The sequence below is a fragment of the Equus quagga genome, unplaced genomic scaffold (genome assembly GCF_021613505.1).
Source record: "Equus quagga isolate Etosha38 unplaced genomic scaffold, UCLA_HA_Equagga_1.0 153_RagTag, whole genome shotgun sequence".
NCBI classification, from domain to species: Eukaryota; Metazoa; Chordata; class Mammalia; order Perissodactyla; family Equidae; genus Equus; species Equus quagga.
In genome coordinates, this window is record NW_025796915.1 from 1,823,669 (window position 1) to 1,840,447 (window position 16,779).

At 38.1% G+C, this 16,779-nt stretch overlaps 1 protein-coding gene across 5 annotated transcripts in view; it reads left to right on the top strand.

The window, feature by feature from the left end:
* LOC124233036 (paired amphipathic helix protein Sin3a) overlaps positions 1 to 16,779 on the top strand; it is a 68,461-nt gene that overhangs the window by 46,768 nt on the left and 4,914 nt on the right. For all 5 annotated transcript variants that reach the window (XM_046650044.1, XM_046650040.1, XM_046650042.1 and 2 more), the window contains exons 17-19: positions 2,997 to 3,170; positions 13,745 to 13,837; positions 14,722 to 14,816. In XM_046650044.1, the coding sequence (XP_046506000.1) occupies positions 2,997 to 3,170; positions 13,745 to 13,837; positions 14,722 to 14,816 (362 nt within the window). The remainder of the gene's footprint in view (positions 1 to 2,996; positions 3,171 to 13,744; positions 13,838 to 14,721; positions 14,817 to 16,779) is intronic.

Sequence of the window (16,779 nt, forward strand, 5' to 3'; positions counted from 1 at the left end):
GGTAGTGTTTCCTCTTCCATAGGTGTTGGTAATTCTATGAACTTTTCTCATTTAATATTTGAAGTTCTTTTTATAGGAAGTGTTTACATCTTTTATAATACTCTGCCCACTTCATTGTCTGAGGTTCCCTCTGAGTTAGATTTGTGGTTGTTTGTGATTTGTTCCTGTGGCACCCTGGCAGTTTGTAAATTTGTTATTCTTTGCAACAATGATAATTTTGTAGCAAATAGCATGTTATAGATAGGTTTCTACTCATGTGCCTTGAGTTCTGAACTCCTGAAGGGATCAGAGTCTGTTGGTGGTGGTGTACTACTTCCTTTAAAGTGAAAACTTGTAAAAAGAAAATTCTAATTCTGGAGTCCACAGTGCTGCTGTGGAAAGAAAAGCTTGTTGCTCAGTGCTTTCTTGGGCTAAAATATGAAATCCTCTGCAAAGTATCCACGCTTTTGCCTTGAATTTGGAAGGATGCATGGCTCTGCACCCCTCCCACAGTATCTACTAGAGTCAAGAAAAAACATTTAACCTAACTGAATCTTGGCATCTTCAGGAAAGCTGTCAGGCAGACCATTTTTTCCCTGAAAGTCAAAGAAGTTATTAGGCCTTTCCTTAAGGGATCTGTATGGTGACTGACAGAAATCATTATATGGATACAATCTGCTGTAGTCATAATTTTTGAGAGACTAACCCCTGTTAATGTTCCCTAAATTTATATAAAGTAAAGACTGGTTACCATGTGCTAATGTTTCACTTACAAGTTTGCTGCTGCTATAGCTAGATGTAAAGTCTTTCATACTGCTGGCACAACCACCTTAAAAATCCAATGAAACTAGCTTTTTGTAAGCCCAAGTTTTTGAAACAATACATATGATTAGTCCATTTACTGGAATTACCTGGTTATGACTGATTTTGAGTCAATAATATGTAATGTCCAGTCTTTTTTTATGGAAACAGATTTCATCCAGAAACCTAAATCCAGTGTTTTTAAAACATGTTCATTCTTTTCATCTTAATTTTTCAATTGGGGGCATATCTTCTCTCCTTCTCCGCATCTCGTTTGGTATTCTCCCGGAGTTCATTGCTAACTGGAAGTAGAACATATATTTCAAGGTGAAGCCATATATTTATCTTACCTTTTCCAGACTAGTTTGAGGGATTTGTCTTAAGAATACAATAGAGTATCTCACAGACATCTAGTACAGAACTCAAAATAAGGCCAGATCATGTAAGGATTGGACTAGGAAGGTTTTTTTGGTTTCCTTCATGCCTTTCTGGACACCTGCACCATTCTCATGCTTCCCTGTGCTGATGGACATTTGGCACATACTCAGGGCTTGTCCAACCCCCTGAGGCTTTGGCTTGCCACAGCAGTGCATCTGGCCCCACGGTATTACCTGATCTTTCCATCCAGATGCTCCTCTGTAAAAAACTCTACCAAATGCTCTTTGTGTCATTTCAAATTAGCAGGAGAGAGAATCTGACCAGCCTAGCTTGGAGGTGGGAGTTGCCTAGTGGTCCCTGGATTTGTGGTGCTGCCTTTTCCAGAGACTCTAGGAAGGGCCAGATATCCAAGAAGAGGGTGTGGGTGGGGGACTCAGTGACATGGTCTACTTCCATAAGAAGGTAGAGAGCAGAAGTGTCTTCCTGGTAGAGACTATGCTTTGGATATACATTTTTTAAACAGTACTTTTTTTCTCTCAAACACTGTATCTTAAGCTTTTCCCTATGTTATCAAGTTATTGTAAGCATTATTTTAATGGTGACATTAGAATCCGTTGTCTGGACTAACTGAAATTTATTTAACCATCTCCTGTTGCTGGCTTTTCTACTGTTGTCAAATTACTCACCCTTCTAACCTTGCACTGTGTCCATTTATCTACAAATACACATAGTTGTCATTTAAGACTTTTTAAAATGTTAAGAATAAGTAGTTGTCATAGTTACTAGCACTTCAAAAAGAATGTATCTTCCTAAAAATAGAATGACTTAGTGGTTATGAGAATTTTAAAGTAAAATAGACAAACTAATATTGCCATTAATGTTTTGCTTTTATCTTGTATCTATTTTTCACATTCTCGGGCATTTTGATGGGTAAAGTTTCATTTGAGGGAATTTTTATTTCCCAATACTAATATTGTCATGGCTTGATGAGAATGGAAACTCTGAAAGGTTCAACTTTGTAGTCATCAGATAGCTTAATAAGATAGTCATGAAAGTTACCAATAGTCAATCTTGATTGACCTATGTTAAAAATAAGTTAATCAACATTATATACAGTTTAAGTATTATACTTCCTATTAGATGTGAAAAAATAGGTGCTGTATTAGAAGGAATATTGGTCTAGGGTGAGGAAACTTGAATATTAGTCCCAACTCTGCTCCTTCAGCTGAGTGCCCCTGGACAATTAATTCAGCCACAGTTTCTTAAATACCTGATGAGTTTCAGACTTTGTACTAGGGCTGGGAAGATAGACATGGATCTTGCTTTCATGGTTCTCCAAGGCCCCTCTCCTCGCCTTGGCACACAGTGATTTTTCTCATCTAACAGGTAAATTTTTCTCATATATAACAGGGCACCCCCTCCAGCCTGCTTCCTAGGGTAGCTGTATGGATCAAATGAGAATGTGTGAAAGCAAATTGTAAATGATGAAGCAGCACCATAAAAACAGGAAGCTGTGGAAATTTTCTTTCATGTAAAAAAATTTTTTTAAGTTCCCTAGGACTTTAAATATAAAGCAGCATATTAACCTGAGTTGCCTATGGTTTTGCTTTTAAACAGATTTGAAAATGTTACTCGTGGACTAGTGATATGGGTGAAGATTTCAGCTTGGTTTTTCTCTAAGAAAATAAAATAGTGGTTTTATGTGGTTAATTTTCTAAAATTAACAACCGAAAAAACTTTTTGAGCTGAGTGACTGGAACTACCAAAGGAGGGTTGACTGTATGACAGGGAGAAATAGTTTCTTAGTTCACTGATGACTTGCCTTTGCTTGATTCCAGCTGCAGCACATTGTGAGTGATGAGATCTGTGTACAGGTGACTGACCTTTACTTGGCAGAAAACAATAATGGGGCCACTGGAGGCCAGCTGAACACACAGACTTCAAGGAGTCTCCTGGAGTCAACATATCAGCGGAAGGCTGAGCAACTCATGTCAGATGAGAATTGCTTTAAGGTGAGAGTTACTCATTTAGTCAAGGACCATGTTGGTGACAGTGTAAGTTGTTGGGACTGTCTCTACCAGAAGTCAAAGACGTATCAAGGTACTTTGTTCGACCCAGTGATTCCATTCCTGGAACTCCTTATACTTCCTGTGAGGTCACTTAGAGGAAATACAAAAAAACATGGAAAAGTGGAAGTAAAGTCTTTCGTGGACAGTAAACTTTCTTACCTTTAAAAAAATTGTTATACATGATTTTTACAATTTTGTATTGGTTTTTTCCTCTGAACATTTTTTCATATTATAGTGCTTTGTAAATATTATTGTTCAAAAATGTTTATACATGTAATCTGTGATCGTTGTAGAAAAGGTAGGAACTTCAGAGAAAAGAAAAAATAGTCACCTATAATTCTTCCCAGAAATAATCACTGCTGACATTTCTAGATTTTTCTATGCTTTTATATATTTTGAAAAATTATACTGAGCCAAGTGTTCCATAACTTCTTTCATTCAATTAGCAATACCTCTGGGTCTTCAGCATATTCTTAAGACAATTTGATGTTTCATCTTATAGAGGATTATGTGGGTCTTGTTGGACATTTAGGTTGTTTCCAGTTTTCCACCATTATAATAGCTAATTAGAAAAGCAAATAATTGGAAACAACCTAGAGGTCCAACCCATTATGGGAATGGTTAATGGCAGCCTATTGTGTGAATACTGGATGGTGTATTTTGCAGCCCTTAAAAGTTAATTATAAATTATAAAAATACTGAAGCAAAAAAAATGATAAAGATGTGAACTGATTGCAGCTCTGTAATAAATGTGTATAGTTGAACAAAACCTGTTATGTATTTATATAAGAAGGGCAGGTTCAGGTAGCCTGGAATAAGGTTTGTAGTTGGCTGAGCAGAAAGAACTAAGCTAAATAAAAGTTTGACTTCGTTGGGTATGTTCCATGTACTTTAATGATCTGACCCCAAATTGTTCACTTAGTTATGTGCTTCTTTTTTCAGCTTTTTCTCAAGTTTCTAATCCATCAGCTATACTATTTGCTTAATTTAGAATCAAAGAACTGAAAGTGAGTTTTCTAGTTCTCTCTCAGGATCTTGACGTTCTACTGCCTGAGGACTTTGTTACTACAGGAGAGATTTCCTGAGTTTTTCGGGGTTTTAAAACTATAAATGTTTAGTATGAGTTTACTGTGTGTTTAGTTTCATGGCGAACAGGATTACCATCCCCTCCACACACAATGAGTTAACAACGTATTAAATTGTGTGGTGAGGGCCTGTGAAGGAATGGGTAGACTCACCCCATAGATAAGAAGAGTTATCAGAGTGACAGAGGGAATAGCAGGAAGAAAGGCTTAATAACCAGGATATTGTGTCACCACAGGGATCCTTTTCTTTAAAATATTTACATATAGAATAAATTCAATCGTGCTAGTATTAAGCTAAACTTAAGCAGCCCTTCAAATCCCCTACCCACCCCCGCCTCTAGCCTCCTCTCCCTGTGTTTTTTCTATGCAAATTCTGCACTGCTTTTTAAAAATCAAGCATGTTTAGCTCTCTGTATACCCTTTAAGACCCTTTTCTGTGCATTTACGTACATATATATTTAGAAATAAATGATATTAGACTGTGTGTATTCTACATCTTGCCTTTTTCACTGAATACATCTTAAGAATTTGCTCTATTTTGGTTTATATAGATCCAGCTCATTTTTTCAACTGCTGTGTCATACTTAATAGTATGAACGTGCTGTGGTTTTTAAAAAAAGTCATTCCCTTGTAGGTGAACATTGAAACAACTACCATTTTTTACCTTCTCAAATAGTGCTGCGTTGAATAGCGTTTTGTTGTACTTGTATCCTTGTGTGCATGTGTTAGTAGCTGTCCAGGGTGGAGAGAAAGAAGTGAAATTCCTGGGTCAAAGGATATGCATATTTTTAAAATTTAAATTTTAATGGATATTGCCATTTCAGTCTTTGAAGTGACAGGCTGTACCACTGTATGCTTTCATAAGAGCATTTTTTTGCCATCCTTAGTCAACACTTGGTATTATCAAACTTCTTTATTTTTGCCAATTAGATGCTTAGAAAATTACATTAATTCACATTTCCCTGTTTCCTACTGTTGCCCATTGCTTTTTCCTCTTCTTTGTATTTCTTATTCATGTCCTTCACCCTCTTTTGGTGAGGAGGGTGTAGTTCTTTTTATGTACTTTTTTTTATGCTAACATCTGTGCCAATCTTCCTCCTTTTTTTCTCCCCTACTAAAGCCCCAGTAGATAGTTGTGTATAGTTGTAAGTTCTTCTAGTTCTTCTGTGTGAGCCACCACCACAGCATGGCTGCTGACAGGTGAGCGGTGTGATTCCATGCCCAGAAACTGAACCCAGGCCCCTGAAGCAGAGAGTGCCAAACTTTAACCACTAGGCCATCAGGGCTGGCTCTTACGTACTTTTTAAATACGGTTTTCTCTGCCGTAATTTCTCTGAAATTGATTGGTCTTCTCCTATGTCCTTCACTGCCCAGCTGCATGTCACTTTAGTGAGGTGAAATCTTTCTCAGCTCACTGGGGAGGGATTTTTTATTCCCACAGCATATTAACCATGTCTCTAGAATAGTACATTTGTGATTACTTAGTTGTAATGTAAATATAGCTGTTTGCGTTCCTGTTTCCTTTACTAAATTGAGCTCTTTCAAGCAAGAAATCATCTTCTCTTGTGAGTGTGCCCCTGCCTGATAAATAGGAGACATTCAGTGACTGTGTGTTGAGTGAATGAAATATAGGATATTGGCAAAGGAGATGTGTAGAAAGGGGATCCAAATGGTAGAGGATCTTCATAGCCGTGTAAGAGAAAGGTTTGAATTTTCTTGTGGTTGGTGAGCAGTGAAGCATTTTTAAGGACTAAATATCCCACTGGATTTCAGCTTTCAGGAAGATCAGTTTGGTAGCACTGAATAAGGAGGAGTAGAGGAACCAGAAGCCTGTTTACAACTGGAGGCAGTTACCAAAAGTGGGTGATAGATGTAGGCTGTCTTATAATGAAGCTAGTCAAGACTTGGAGAGTGTTTGCAGAAGAGAGAGCTGGGGTGAACACGTGCTAAAGGGCCTCACAAGACAGGTGACAGGTGGAGGAGCCTGTTGGGATGAAATTGAGTTCAGTTTTAAGCATGTAGAGAGGAGAGTGTCTCCTCAATATTGCTTTGAAGGGAGATTTCCTTACAGCAAGAGGACAAATCTTGATACTCTAGGTTGTCCTAGATCGAGGGACTTTAGCAGACTCCTAGGGGCAGTTTTTTTCAAATCTGTTTTGGAAGTAACTATGTTTTTATTTGTGTGTGTGTATTAACTTTTTGTCATGTTTTACATTTTACTAGCAGATAGGAATTTTTTAAAGTTTCCCCACAAGATACTGGGAACCGAATGAGCTTCTGGTGCTGTTTGCTTACTGACTAGCTATGTGGTCTTGAGAAACCAGAACTCTGAATTTTAGGTTTTTCTCTGTGAAAAATGAATAAGGTTGAAATAAATGATTCTCAAGCTTCCTTCTAAGCTCTGATCTTCTCCCCATGATTTGGATAGTGGTCTTTTCTGCAGCAAGCCCTTAGTTAGGATCAGGGCATTGAAAATATCTGGGTTCTTAAAGGGGAGTTCCATGTGCCATCACCATTTGATGTTGTGCAACATCACACATTTGTTTTGTGCAAAATATGACTTGATTTTGCCTCTATCAGTGTATTTCTTTTAAATATGAATTTTTAAAAAATGGCACAAATAAGCAGAACTCACAATTTCAAGAGCTTCAAATATGATTGATACCGGTGCAACACATCACTTCTAAGTATGTTGCTGTTGTGTGTTTCTTACCCCATGGCGTGTGTGGTATCTTGGGTGGTCTTTATTGGGGTGGAAATGCGATTGCTACTCTCTGTTGTGTTTGATGTTTTCCTCTTCACTTTTGATATGAGAAATTTCCCTTTTTTATTCTTTAAAGCTGTAGACTTAGTTTACATCTTTGTATATTAAGTCCCGGAAATGGTATTGTCAAGTGGGAAATGACATTGACATTTTATGGTTCTGGCTTTATGCCATATTTCTTTCTAATGAACAAAATACTTCTAAAGCACTCTTACTAACACTGATTATAGTTTTAGCTAATTCAAGATATATGAAACATGAGATGGTGCTTTTTTGCTGTAACATTTCATTTTGCTGGTAGCAAGATTGGACTTTTGCTTTTTTTTATTGAGTTCATAATAGGTTACAACATTGTGAAATGTGAGTTGTACATTATTTCTTGTCAGTCACCATATAAATGCTGCCCTTCACCCTTTGTGCCCAACCCCTCATCCCCCTTCCCCTGGTAACCACTGAACTGTTCTCTTTGTCGGTGTGTTTGTTTATCTTCCACATATGAGTGAAATCATACGGTGTTTGTCCTTCTCTGTCTTGCTTATTTCGCTTAACATAATATCCTCCAGGTCCATCCATGTTGTTGTGAATGGGACAATTCTCTCCTTTTTTCTGCCTGAGTAGTATTCCATTGTATATATATACCATATCTTCTTTATCCATTCATCAGTCACTGGGCACTTGCATTGCTTCCATGTCTTAGCTATTGTGAATAATAATGCAGTGAACATAGGGGTGCATAAGTCTCTTTGAATTGTTGGTTTCAAGTTCTTTGGATAATTACCCAGTAGTGGGATAGCTGGGTCATATGGTATTTCTATGTTTAGTTTTTTGAGAAAGCTCCATACTGCTTTCCTTAGTGGCTGCACCAATTTGCATTCCCAGCAGCAGTGTATCAGGGTTCCCTTTTCTCTACAGCCTCTCCAACATTTGTTATTTTTTGTCTTAGTGATTATAGCCATTTTAACAGGTGTAAGGTGCTATCTTAGTGTAGTTTTGATTTGCATTTCCCTGATGATTAGTGATGTTGAACATCTTCTCATGTGCCTATCGGCCATCTGTATATCTTCTTTGGAAAAATGTCTGTTCATATCCCCTGCCCATTTTTTGATTGGGTTGTTTGTTTTTTTGTTGTTGAGTTATGAGTTCTGCATATATTATGGAGATTAACCCATTGTCGGATGTATGATTTGCAAATACTTTCTCCCAATTGGTGGGTTGTCTTTTTGTTTTGATCCTCGTTTCCTTTGCCTTGTAGAAGCTCTTTAGTGTGATGAAGTCCCACTTGTTTATTTTTTCTTTTGTTCCTCTTGTCTGAGAAGACATGGTATTTGAAAATATCCTTTAAGATCAATGTCAAAGAGTGTACAATCCATATTTTCTTCCAGAAGTTTTATGGTTTCAGGTCTTACCTTCAAGTCGTTGATTGATTTTGAGTTTATTTTTGTGTATGGCATAAGATAATGGTCTACTTTCGTTCTTTTGCATATGTCTGTCCAGTTTTCCCAATGCTATTTATTGAAGAGACTATCTTTTCTCCATTGTATGTTCTTAGCACCTTTGTCAAAGATTAACTGTCTGTGAATGTGTGGTTTTATTTCTGGGCTTTCAGTTCTGTTCCATTGATCTGTGTGCCTGTTTTTGTACCAGTACCATGCTGTTTTGATTACTATGATTACTAGTACCTTTTGAAGTCAGGGATTGTGATGCCCCCAGCTTTGTTTTTTTTTCTCAGGACTGCTTTAGCTATTTTGGGGTCGTTTGTAGCCCCATACGAATTTTAGGACTCTGTTCCATTTCTGTGAAGAATGTCATTGGGATCCTGATTGGGATTGCATTGAATCTGTAGATTGCTTCATGTAGTATGGACATTTCAGCTATGTTTATTCTTCCAATCCATGTGCATGGAATATCTTTCCATTTCTTTATGTCATCATTATTTCTTTCAATAATGTCTTACAGTTTTCAGTGTATATAGGTCTTTCACCTCCTTGGTTAAATTTATTCCTAGATATTTTCTTTTTTTTATTGTGATTGTAAATGGGATTGTGTTCTTGAATTCTCTTTCTGTTAGCTTATTGTTAGAGTATAGAAATACAACTGATTTTTGTAAGTTGATTTTGTAGCAGCAACTTTGCTGTAGTTGTTGATTATTTCTAATAGTTTTCCAGTGGATTCTTGAGAATTTTCTGTATATAAAATCATGCCATCTGCAAACAGTGAGAGTTTCACTTCTTCATTTCCTGTTTGGATTCCATTTATTTCTTTTTCTTGCCTAATTGCTCTGGCTGAAACCTCTGGTACGATGTTGAATAAGAGTGCTGAGAGTGGGCACCCTTGTCTTGTTTCTGTTCTCAGAGGGATGGCTTTCAGTTTTTCCTCATTGAGTATGATGTTGGCTGTCGGTTTGTCATATATGGCCTTTATTATGTTGAGGTAGTTTCCTTCTGTTCCCATTTTCTTAAGGGTTTTTATCATAAATGGCTGTTGAATCTTGTCAGATGCTTTCTCTGTGTCTCTTGAGATGATCATTGTGGTTTTAATGTGTTGTATCACATTAATTGATTTGTGGCTGTTGAACCATCCCTGTGTCCCTGGTATGAATCCCACTTGATGATGGTTGTATGATTCTTTTGATGTATTGCTGTTTTCGGGTTGCCAATATTTTGCATCTATGTTCATCAGTGATATTGGCCTATAGTTTTCCTTTTTTGTGTTGTCCTTGTCAGGTTTTAGTATCAGGGTGATATTGGCTTCATAGAATGTGTTAGGAAGTATTCAGTCTTCCCTAATTTTTTGGAATAGTTTAAGAAGGATAGGTATTAAATCCTCTTTAAACGTTTGGTCGAATTTACCAGGGAAGCCGTCTGGTTCTGGACTTTTATTTTGGGGGATCCTTTTGATTACTGTTTCCATCTCTTTACTTGTGATTTGTCTAGTCAGATTATCTGTTTCTTATTGATTTGGGAGGTTGTAAGCATCTGAGAATTTCTCCATTTCTTCTAGATTGTCCAATTTGTTGGCATAAAGCTTTTCATAGTATTCTCTTATAATCATTTGTATTTCTGTGGTATCTCTTGTAATTTCTCCTCTTTCATTTCTAATTTTATTTATCTGAGCTTTCTCTCTTTTTTCTTTGTAAGTCTGGCTCTAGGGGTTTGTCAGTGTTGTTTATCTTCTCAAAGAACCAGCTCTTTGTTTCATTGATCCTTTCTTTTGTCTTTTTTGTTTTAATTCATTTATTTCTGCTCTGATTTTTATTATTTCCCTCCTGCTAACTTTGGGCTTTGTTTGTTCTTCTTTTTCTAATTCAGTTAGGTGTAGTTTGAGATTGCTTATTTGGGATTTTTCTTGTTTGTTAAGGTGTGCCTGTATTGTGATGAATTTCCATCTTAATACCGCTTTTGTTGTATCCCATATGAGTTGGTATGGTATGTTTTCATTTTCACTTGTCTCCAGATATTTTTTTACTTCTCCTTTAATTCCTTCAATGATCCATTGGTTGTTCAGAAGTGTGTTGTTTAGTTTCCACATGTTTGTCCCTTTCTCAGCTTTTTTCTTATAGTTAATTTCTAGTTTCATAACATTATGGTCAGAAAAGATACTTGTTGTTATTTAATCTTCTTAAATTTATTGAGGCTTGCCTTGTTTCCCAACATACGGTCTATCCTTGAGAATGTTCCATGTGCACCTGAGAAGAATGTGTATTCTGCTGTTTTTGTATGGAGTGTTCTATATATATATCTATTAAGTCCATCTGGTCTAGTTTCTCATTTAATTCCACTGTTTCCTTGTTGACTTTCTGTCTGGGTGATGTGTCCATTGATACGAGTGGAGTGTTGAGGTCCCCTACTATTGTGTTGTTATTAATGTCTCTTTTAGGTTTGTTAATAGTTGCTTTACGTACTTTGGTGCTCCTGTGTTGGGTGCATAGATATTGATAAGTGTTATGTCTTCTTGGTGGAATGTCCCTTTGATCATTATATACTGCCCCTCTTTGTCTCTCTTTGCCTGTCTTATCTTGCAGTCTGCTTTGTCTGATATAAGTATTGCAACATCTGCTTTCTTTTGTTTGCCACATTGTGATTGGAGTATCGGCTTCCATCCCTTCACTCTGAGCCTGTGTTTGTTGTTGGAGCTGAGATGTGTTTTCTAGAGGCAGCATATTGTTGGGTCTTGTTTTTTTAATCCATCCTGCCACTCTCTGTTGAATTGGAGAATTCAATCCATTTACATTTAGAGTGATTATTGATATATCGGGGCTTAATGCTGCCATCTTACTGCTTGTTTTCCAGTTCTTCTGCATTTCATTTTTTTTTCGTCCTGTGTACTTCAGACTACCAATTTGACTAGGTAGTTTTTTATGCTGGATTTCTTAGTTTTCTACTTATTTATTATTTCTGTCTCTATTCTACTTTTTTGTTTAGTGGTTACCATGAGGTTTCTATGCAAAATCTCATAGATGAGATAGTCCATTTTCTGATGACCTCTTATTTCCTTAGACTAAGCTTTGTGAATCCCTTTCCTCTCCCTCTCCTGTGTTGTTTTTCTCACATCTTATTCCATCTTATGAATTTGTGGTTAAAATGACAAGATTATCTTTGTTTTTGGTGTTTTCTTTCCCTTTATCATTAGTGTTTTGCTTGAGCCTTTGCTAGCCTGTTCTGATGAATAGGTATAATTTTCTGATTTTGTCTACCTATTTATCTCCTTACTCATGGCTTTGTAACCCCTTTCTTCCTTGTTTTCCAGGTATTAGGGCCTTCTTGAAGATTTCTTGTAGGGGGAGTCTTGTCGCAATGAACTCCCTTAGCTTTTTTTTTTTTTTCTTTTTTTAAAGATTTTGTTTTTCCTTTTTCTCCCCAAAGCCTCCACCGGTACATAGTTGTATATTTTTACTTGTGGGTCCTTCTAGTTGTGGCATGTGGGATGCCGCCTCAGCATGGCTTTGATGAGCGGTGCCATGTCCGCGCCCAGGATCCGAACTGGCAAAACCCTGGGCAGCCGAAGCAGAGCACCTGAACTTAACCACCCAGCCACGGGGCCGGGCCCTCCCTTAGCTTTTATTTATCTGGGAAAGTTTTTATTTCTCCATGATACTGAAGGATATTTTCACTGGATAGAGTATTCTTGGCTGAAAGTTTTTGTCTTTCAAAGATTTGAATATTTCATTCCACTCTCTGCTAGCCTGTAAGGTTTCTGCTGAGAAATCTGCTGAAAGCCTGATAGGGTTTCCTTTGTAGGTTATTTTCTTCTGCCTTGCTGCCCTTAGTGTTTTTTCCTTGTCGTTGACTTTTGCCAGCTTCACAACTATATGCCTTGCAGTAGGTGTTTTTACATTGACATAGTTAGGAGATCTGGTGGCTTCTTTCACCTGGATTTCCATCTCCTTCCCCAGGTTTGGGAAATTCTCTGCTATTATTTCTTTGAACAAGCTTTCTGCTCCATTCTCCATCTCTCCTCTGTCCTGAATACCTATAATCCTTATGTTGTGTTTCCTATTTGAGTCGGATATTTCTCAGAGTTTCTTCATTTCTTTTTAGTCTTAGTTCTCTCTCCTCCATCTGAAGCATTTCTATATTTCTGTCTTCAGTGTTGCTGATTCATTCCTCCATGATATCAGCTCTACCATTCAGGAATCCATGTTCTGCTTTGGTCCTATCCATTGTGTTTTTAAACTCCAATATTTCTGATTTGTTTTTCTTTGTAGTTTAATCTCTTTTGTGAAGTAGCTCCTGAACTTGTTGAATTGTCTATCTGCATTCTCTTTTAACTCTTTGAGTTTTTTAATGATAGCTATTATGAATTCTCTGTCATTTAGGTTATAGATTTCTGTGTCTTCAGGATTGATTTCTGCATACTTGTCATTTTCCTTCTGGTCTGAGATTGAAGATATGTTTTCATACTGCTAGACAGCATAGATTTATGCTTCTGCATTGTGGTAGTGTTTGATTGCCACTTCCACTTGTTGCCACTGGGTGGGGGTCAAGAGCTGTGTATTCTGAGCCCCCCTCAATCCAAGGGACAGCTCCCAGGTGCCGGCCGGTGGGGAGGGGCTCTTTCTCCTGCAGGATCTTGGGGGCTTCTTGGTCTGCCCTTACTATCTGCTTTCCTGGGGTCTTGGCTTGATGAAGACACCCCCACGATAGCTAGTCATCTCTTGGTGGGGTGGGGCCACTTTCTCATGGGCTGTGAGGGACCTTGGAGAGATCTATGGTGCTCCCGCAGAGGGCCGCCACTCCCTCCTCTCTTTCCTCTTGGAGGCTTCATGCAGTCCCTGGGTTGCTATCCTTCAGGGAGGAAAAGAGACGTTCTCTTACCTCCTTCTACTTCCTCGGGGGGGCCTCCAACACATCCACCTTCCGACTATGGCTGTGTGGGTCTCTCAGACATCTTTTGTGTTGTGTGGATGTCCTCTGTTGGAATATGAATGTCCTTTTTGTTGTATCTTTGAGGGGGAGTTTATGGGGAGAACTCTCTGCCTTGATGCTGATGTCACCTGGACTTTTGCCTTTTTTATTGCCTGCTTCCTAACCTTTTTGAGTATCTTCCTCATCTCTTTGATTGGAGCAAAGCTTTAGGACCTTATTGCCTCCCCACCTCCCAACCCTTGAGCAGCTAGGTTATAGCTGTGGAGCTGGTCTTTTGTTTATACTCAGATTTCTTATTTGCAGCTTATGTTCATTCAGAGCCAAGGCCAGGTTCAGCTGACCATAGAGCTTCTGGACACAGAAGAGGAGAACTCGGATGACCCTGTGGAAGCAGAGGTATGGACAAAATATATTGCAGAAACTGCATGCTGAGAGAACTGTCCTCTTCTGAGAATCTGCCCAGTGACTGTCTTATAGAAGGCCAAGGTAGTCCTTAGGCTTGTTTAAGGGTCAGGACTGGATGCTTAAAGTACAGGTCATTCCAGCCCTGTCTTTAGCTGAAGAGAAGGGCAGCCTGATGGTAGATATTTAGGGTTGGTGGCAGCCTCATCCAGCTCTTGAGTAAAGCAGTCTCCTCAGAGGAAATCTCATAGTTGGCAGCTTTCCTGTTTTTCTCCTAAAGTATACGAAACAAATGAGGTGCCATGTGCCCAGTATCATCTTGACCCTGTGTCATGTTTACTTTTTATTGGGATAAATGAAGCCAGGAGTTCTCAACCCCACAGAGTAGACAGAGTGAGTTGACTGTCGTGGCCTGGTCTAGCAGGTAATGTGAATGAGAGCTGCAAGCCACATGGATGATGTTGGGATATCGAGGGGAGGCCTGGTTTGTGGGAATATTGGCTTATGGTTGCCAGTTTTTTTAAGAGATGCCAGAAATCCAGATTTTAATTTGAAAGATACTGATTTCCAAACATTTGCCACCATACATTTCATTCTTTAACAAAACCCTCTATGGGGAGATAAAACTTGTCAGTGAGCCAGCTTCTACCAATTTATGATTTCTGATAACTTTTAAGTATCTTAGAGAAACTTTGGGTTTTGCTATCTAACAGAATTTTTAAGCTGTGTTTCAGTACCAAGTAATAAACTTGTCATTATGGAAAGATTTTTTTGATGTTGAAATTTAAGGATTTCAGACATTCATGGAATTTGCTAATGAGGATGGAGTTCAGTTTTTGTGCTCTTTCCCTACCCGTATTTTGTATTTGTAATCCTAGCGCTGGTCAGACTATGTGGAGCGATACATGAATTCTGATACTACCTCTCCTGAGCTTCGTGAGCATCTGGCACGGAAACCAGTATTTCTCCCAAGGTGAGTGAACCAAGTTATGTCTCAGCAGTACACACTTGTGCACAGTTGAGGAATGGAGGCTTAAATGACTTGGTTTTCACTTTTTCTATTCATTGTTCTGTTTTCTGAGGACACTAAATCAAGGTTTATATAGCTCTTATACCATGAACTTGGTGCGTGTGCTAAGCATCAGGAAGATGAAAGTTTTAGAGAATCAGCAATAACTTTCCTTTGTTGGATAGGAATGTGATTTAAGGTTTGATGATTTGTTGGGAAGACTCACAGGACTCAGCATATAGTCATACTCACAGTGATGATTTATTACAGCAAGAGGATACACAGATAAGTCAGCAAAGAGAAAAGGTGCCTGTGGCAAAGTCGGAGGAAACCAGGCACAAGCTTCCAAGAGTCTTCTTCCAGTGGAGTCACACAGGACACTCTTATTTCCTCTAGCACTGGATTCTGACAGTATGTTTGAAATACTGTCTACCAGGGAAGCTCATTAGGGATGCTCACTGAATCCTTAGAGACTCAGTGCCAGGGTCTTTTATTGGATCCTGGTCATGTGGGCACCCTCTGCCTAGCATGTACCAAAATTCCAGACTCCCCGAAGGAAAGCAGGTTTTCAGCATAAACTGTATATTTTGTACAAATAGTTTAGGTACAGTGAGCCACTCTTAATCATTTAGGAAATGTTGAAGACTCTCCCAAAATCCAAGATCCCAGAACTCAAGCCAAGGGACAACCTTGTAAGCAGGCCTTTCAAAGGATAGCAGTCTTAGGCCTGCTATGTTAACTCTCTTCACAGAGTTTTTTAGTATATGGGCAAGTTGTAATGCTGGTCCTCTATCTGAGGATGAAAACAGAGTTTCAGAAGTAGATAATAGATTTTGCTCTAGTCGAGTGCCTTTCTTCCTTCCCAAAAGTTTAAAATTGAAATCTCATGTCTTATGTTTCCAGAAAGGTATTATCCCAGTATCATTAGACTTAGTCCTAATCAGAGTGTGGAAAGGCGTGGCAGCAGAAGGGCCCTGCCAGGTTCTTCCATTCACCGATTGATGTAGTGGGCTTCAAGCAGCTGCTCTGTGCCAGGCCCCTCTCTCTACAAACACTTAGTCTCTGCTTATGAAACAGTACAATAAACATAGTATCGTGTTTCTTTCTTACCAGGTTGGCAAAGTTTTTAAAAGTTTTTTAGTCAGTGTTATAGAGGGTGTGGGAAAGGGAGACGCTTCCAAATACTGTGGAGGAAAATATAAATTGATACAATCATTCCGGGGTGAGGGCAGTTAAAACGTAAGGGACCTTTACCCTAGAACTTTAGTTTCTAGTAATTTGCCTTATAGCTATTATAGCTAAGGTTCTCAGTCTTTTTGGCCTTGAGACCCCTTACACTCTTAGAGATTGAGTATTCCAAAAAGCTTTTATTTCTGTAGATTGTATCTAGTAATGTTCACTGTATTAGAAATTAAAACTGAGAAGTGTTTAAAATGTTTATGAATTCATTTTCACAATAACAATTTGAAACCCATTGTATGTTATAAATAATATTTTAGTGAAAAGCTATTTCTAAAGAAAAAATTAGTGGAAAAAGCAGCATTGCTTTACATTTTTGCAAATCTGTTTTGTGTCTGGCTTTAATAGAACGGCTGGTTCTCATATCTGCTTCTGAATTCAGTCTGTTTGCACTATGTTGTTTGGTTGAAATATGTGAAGAAAATCTAGCCTTACTCCAATATGTAGCTGGAAAAAGAAGTATTTCCATATCCTTTCAGATAATTGTGGATATTCTTTGGTATGACAACAAAACTCTCTAAAGTGATAGTTTCTTAAAGGTTAGTTGCAGTATCAATGAAAATATCAATGAACTTTTCACATAGTTATGTGAAAATCCATTGGTTTATTTTGTACTTTGAATGAATTTTTTTCATGCATCGTTTTATAACTTCTTGTGATTGGTTAAAAATGTTAGTTAACTAAGTTA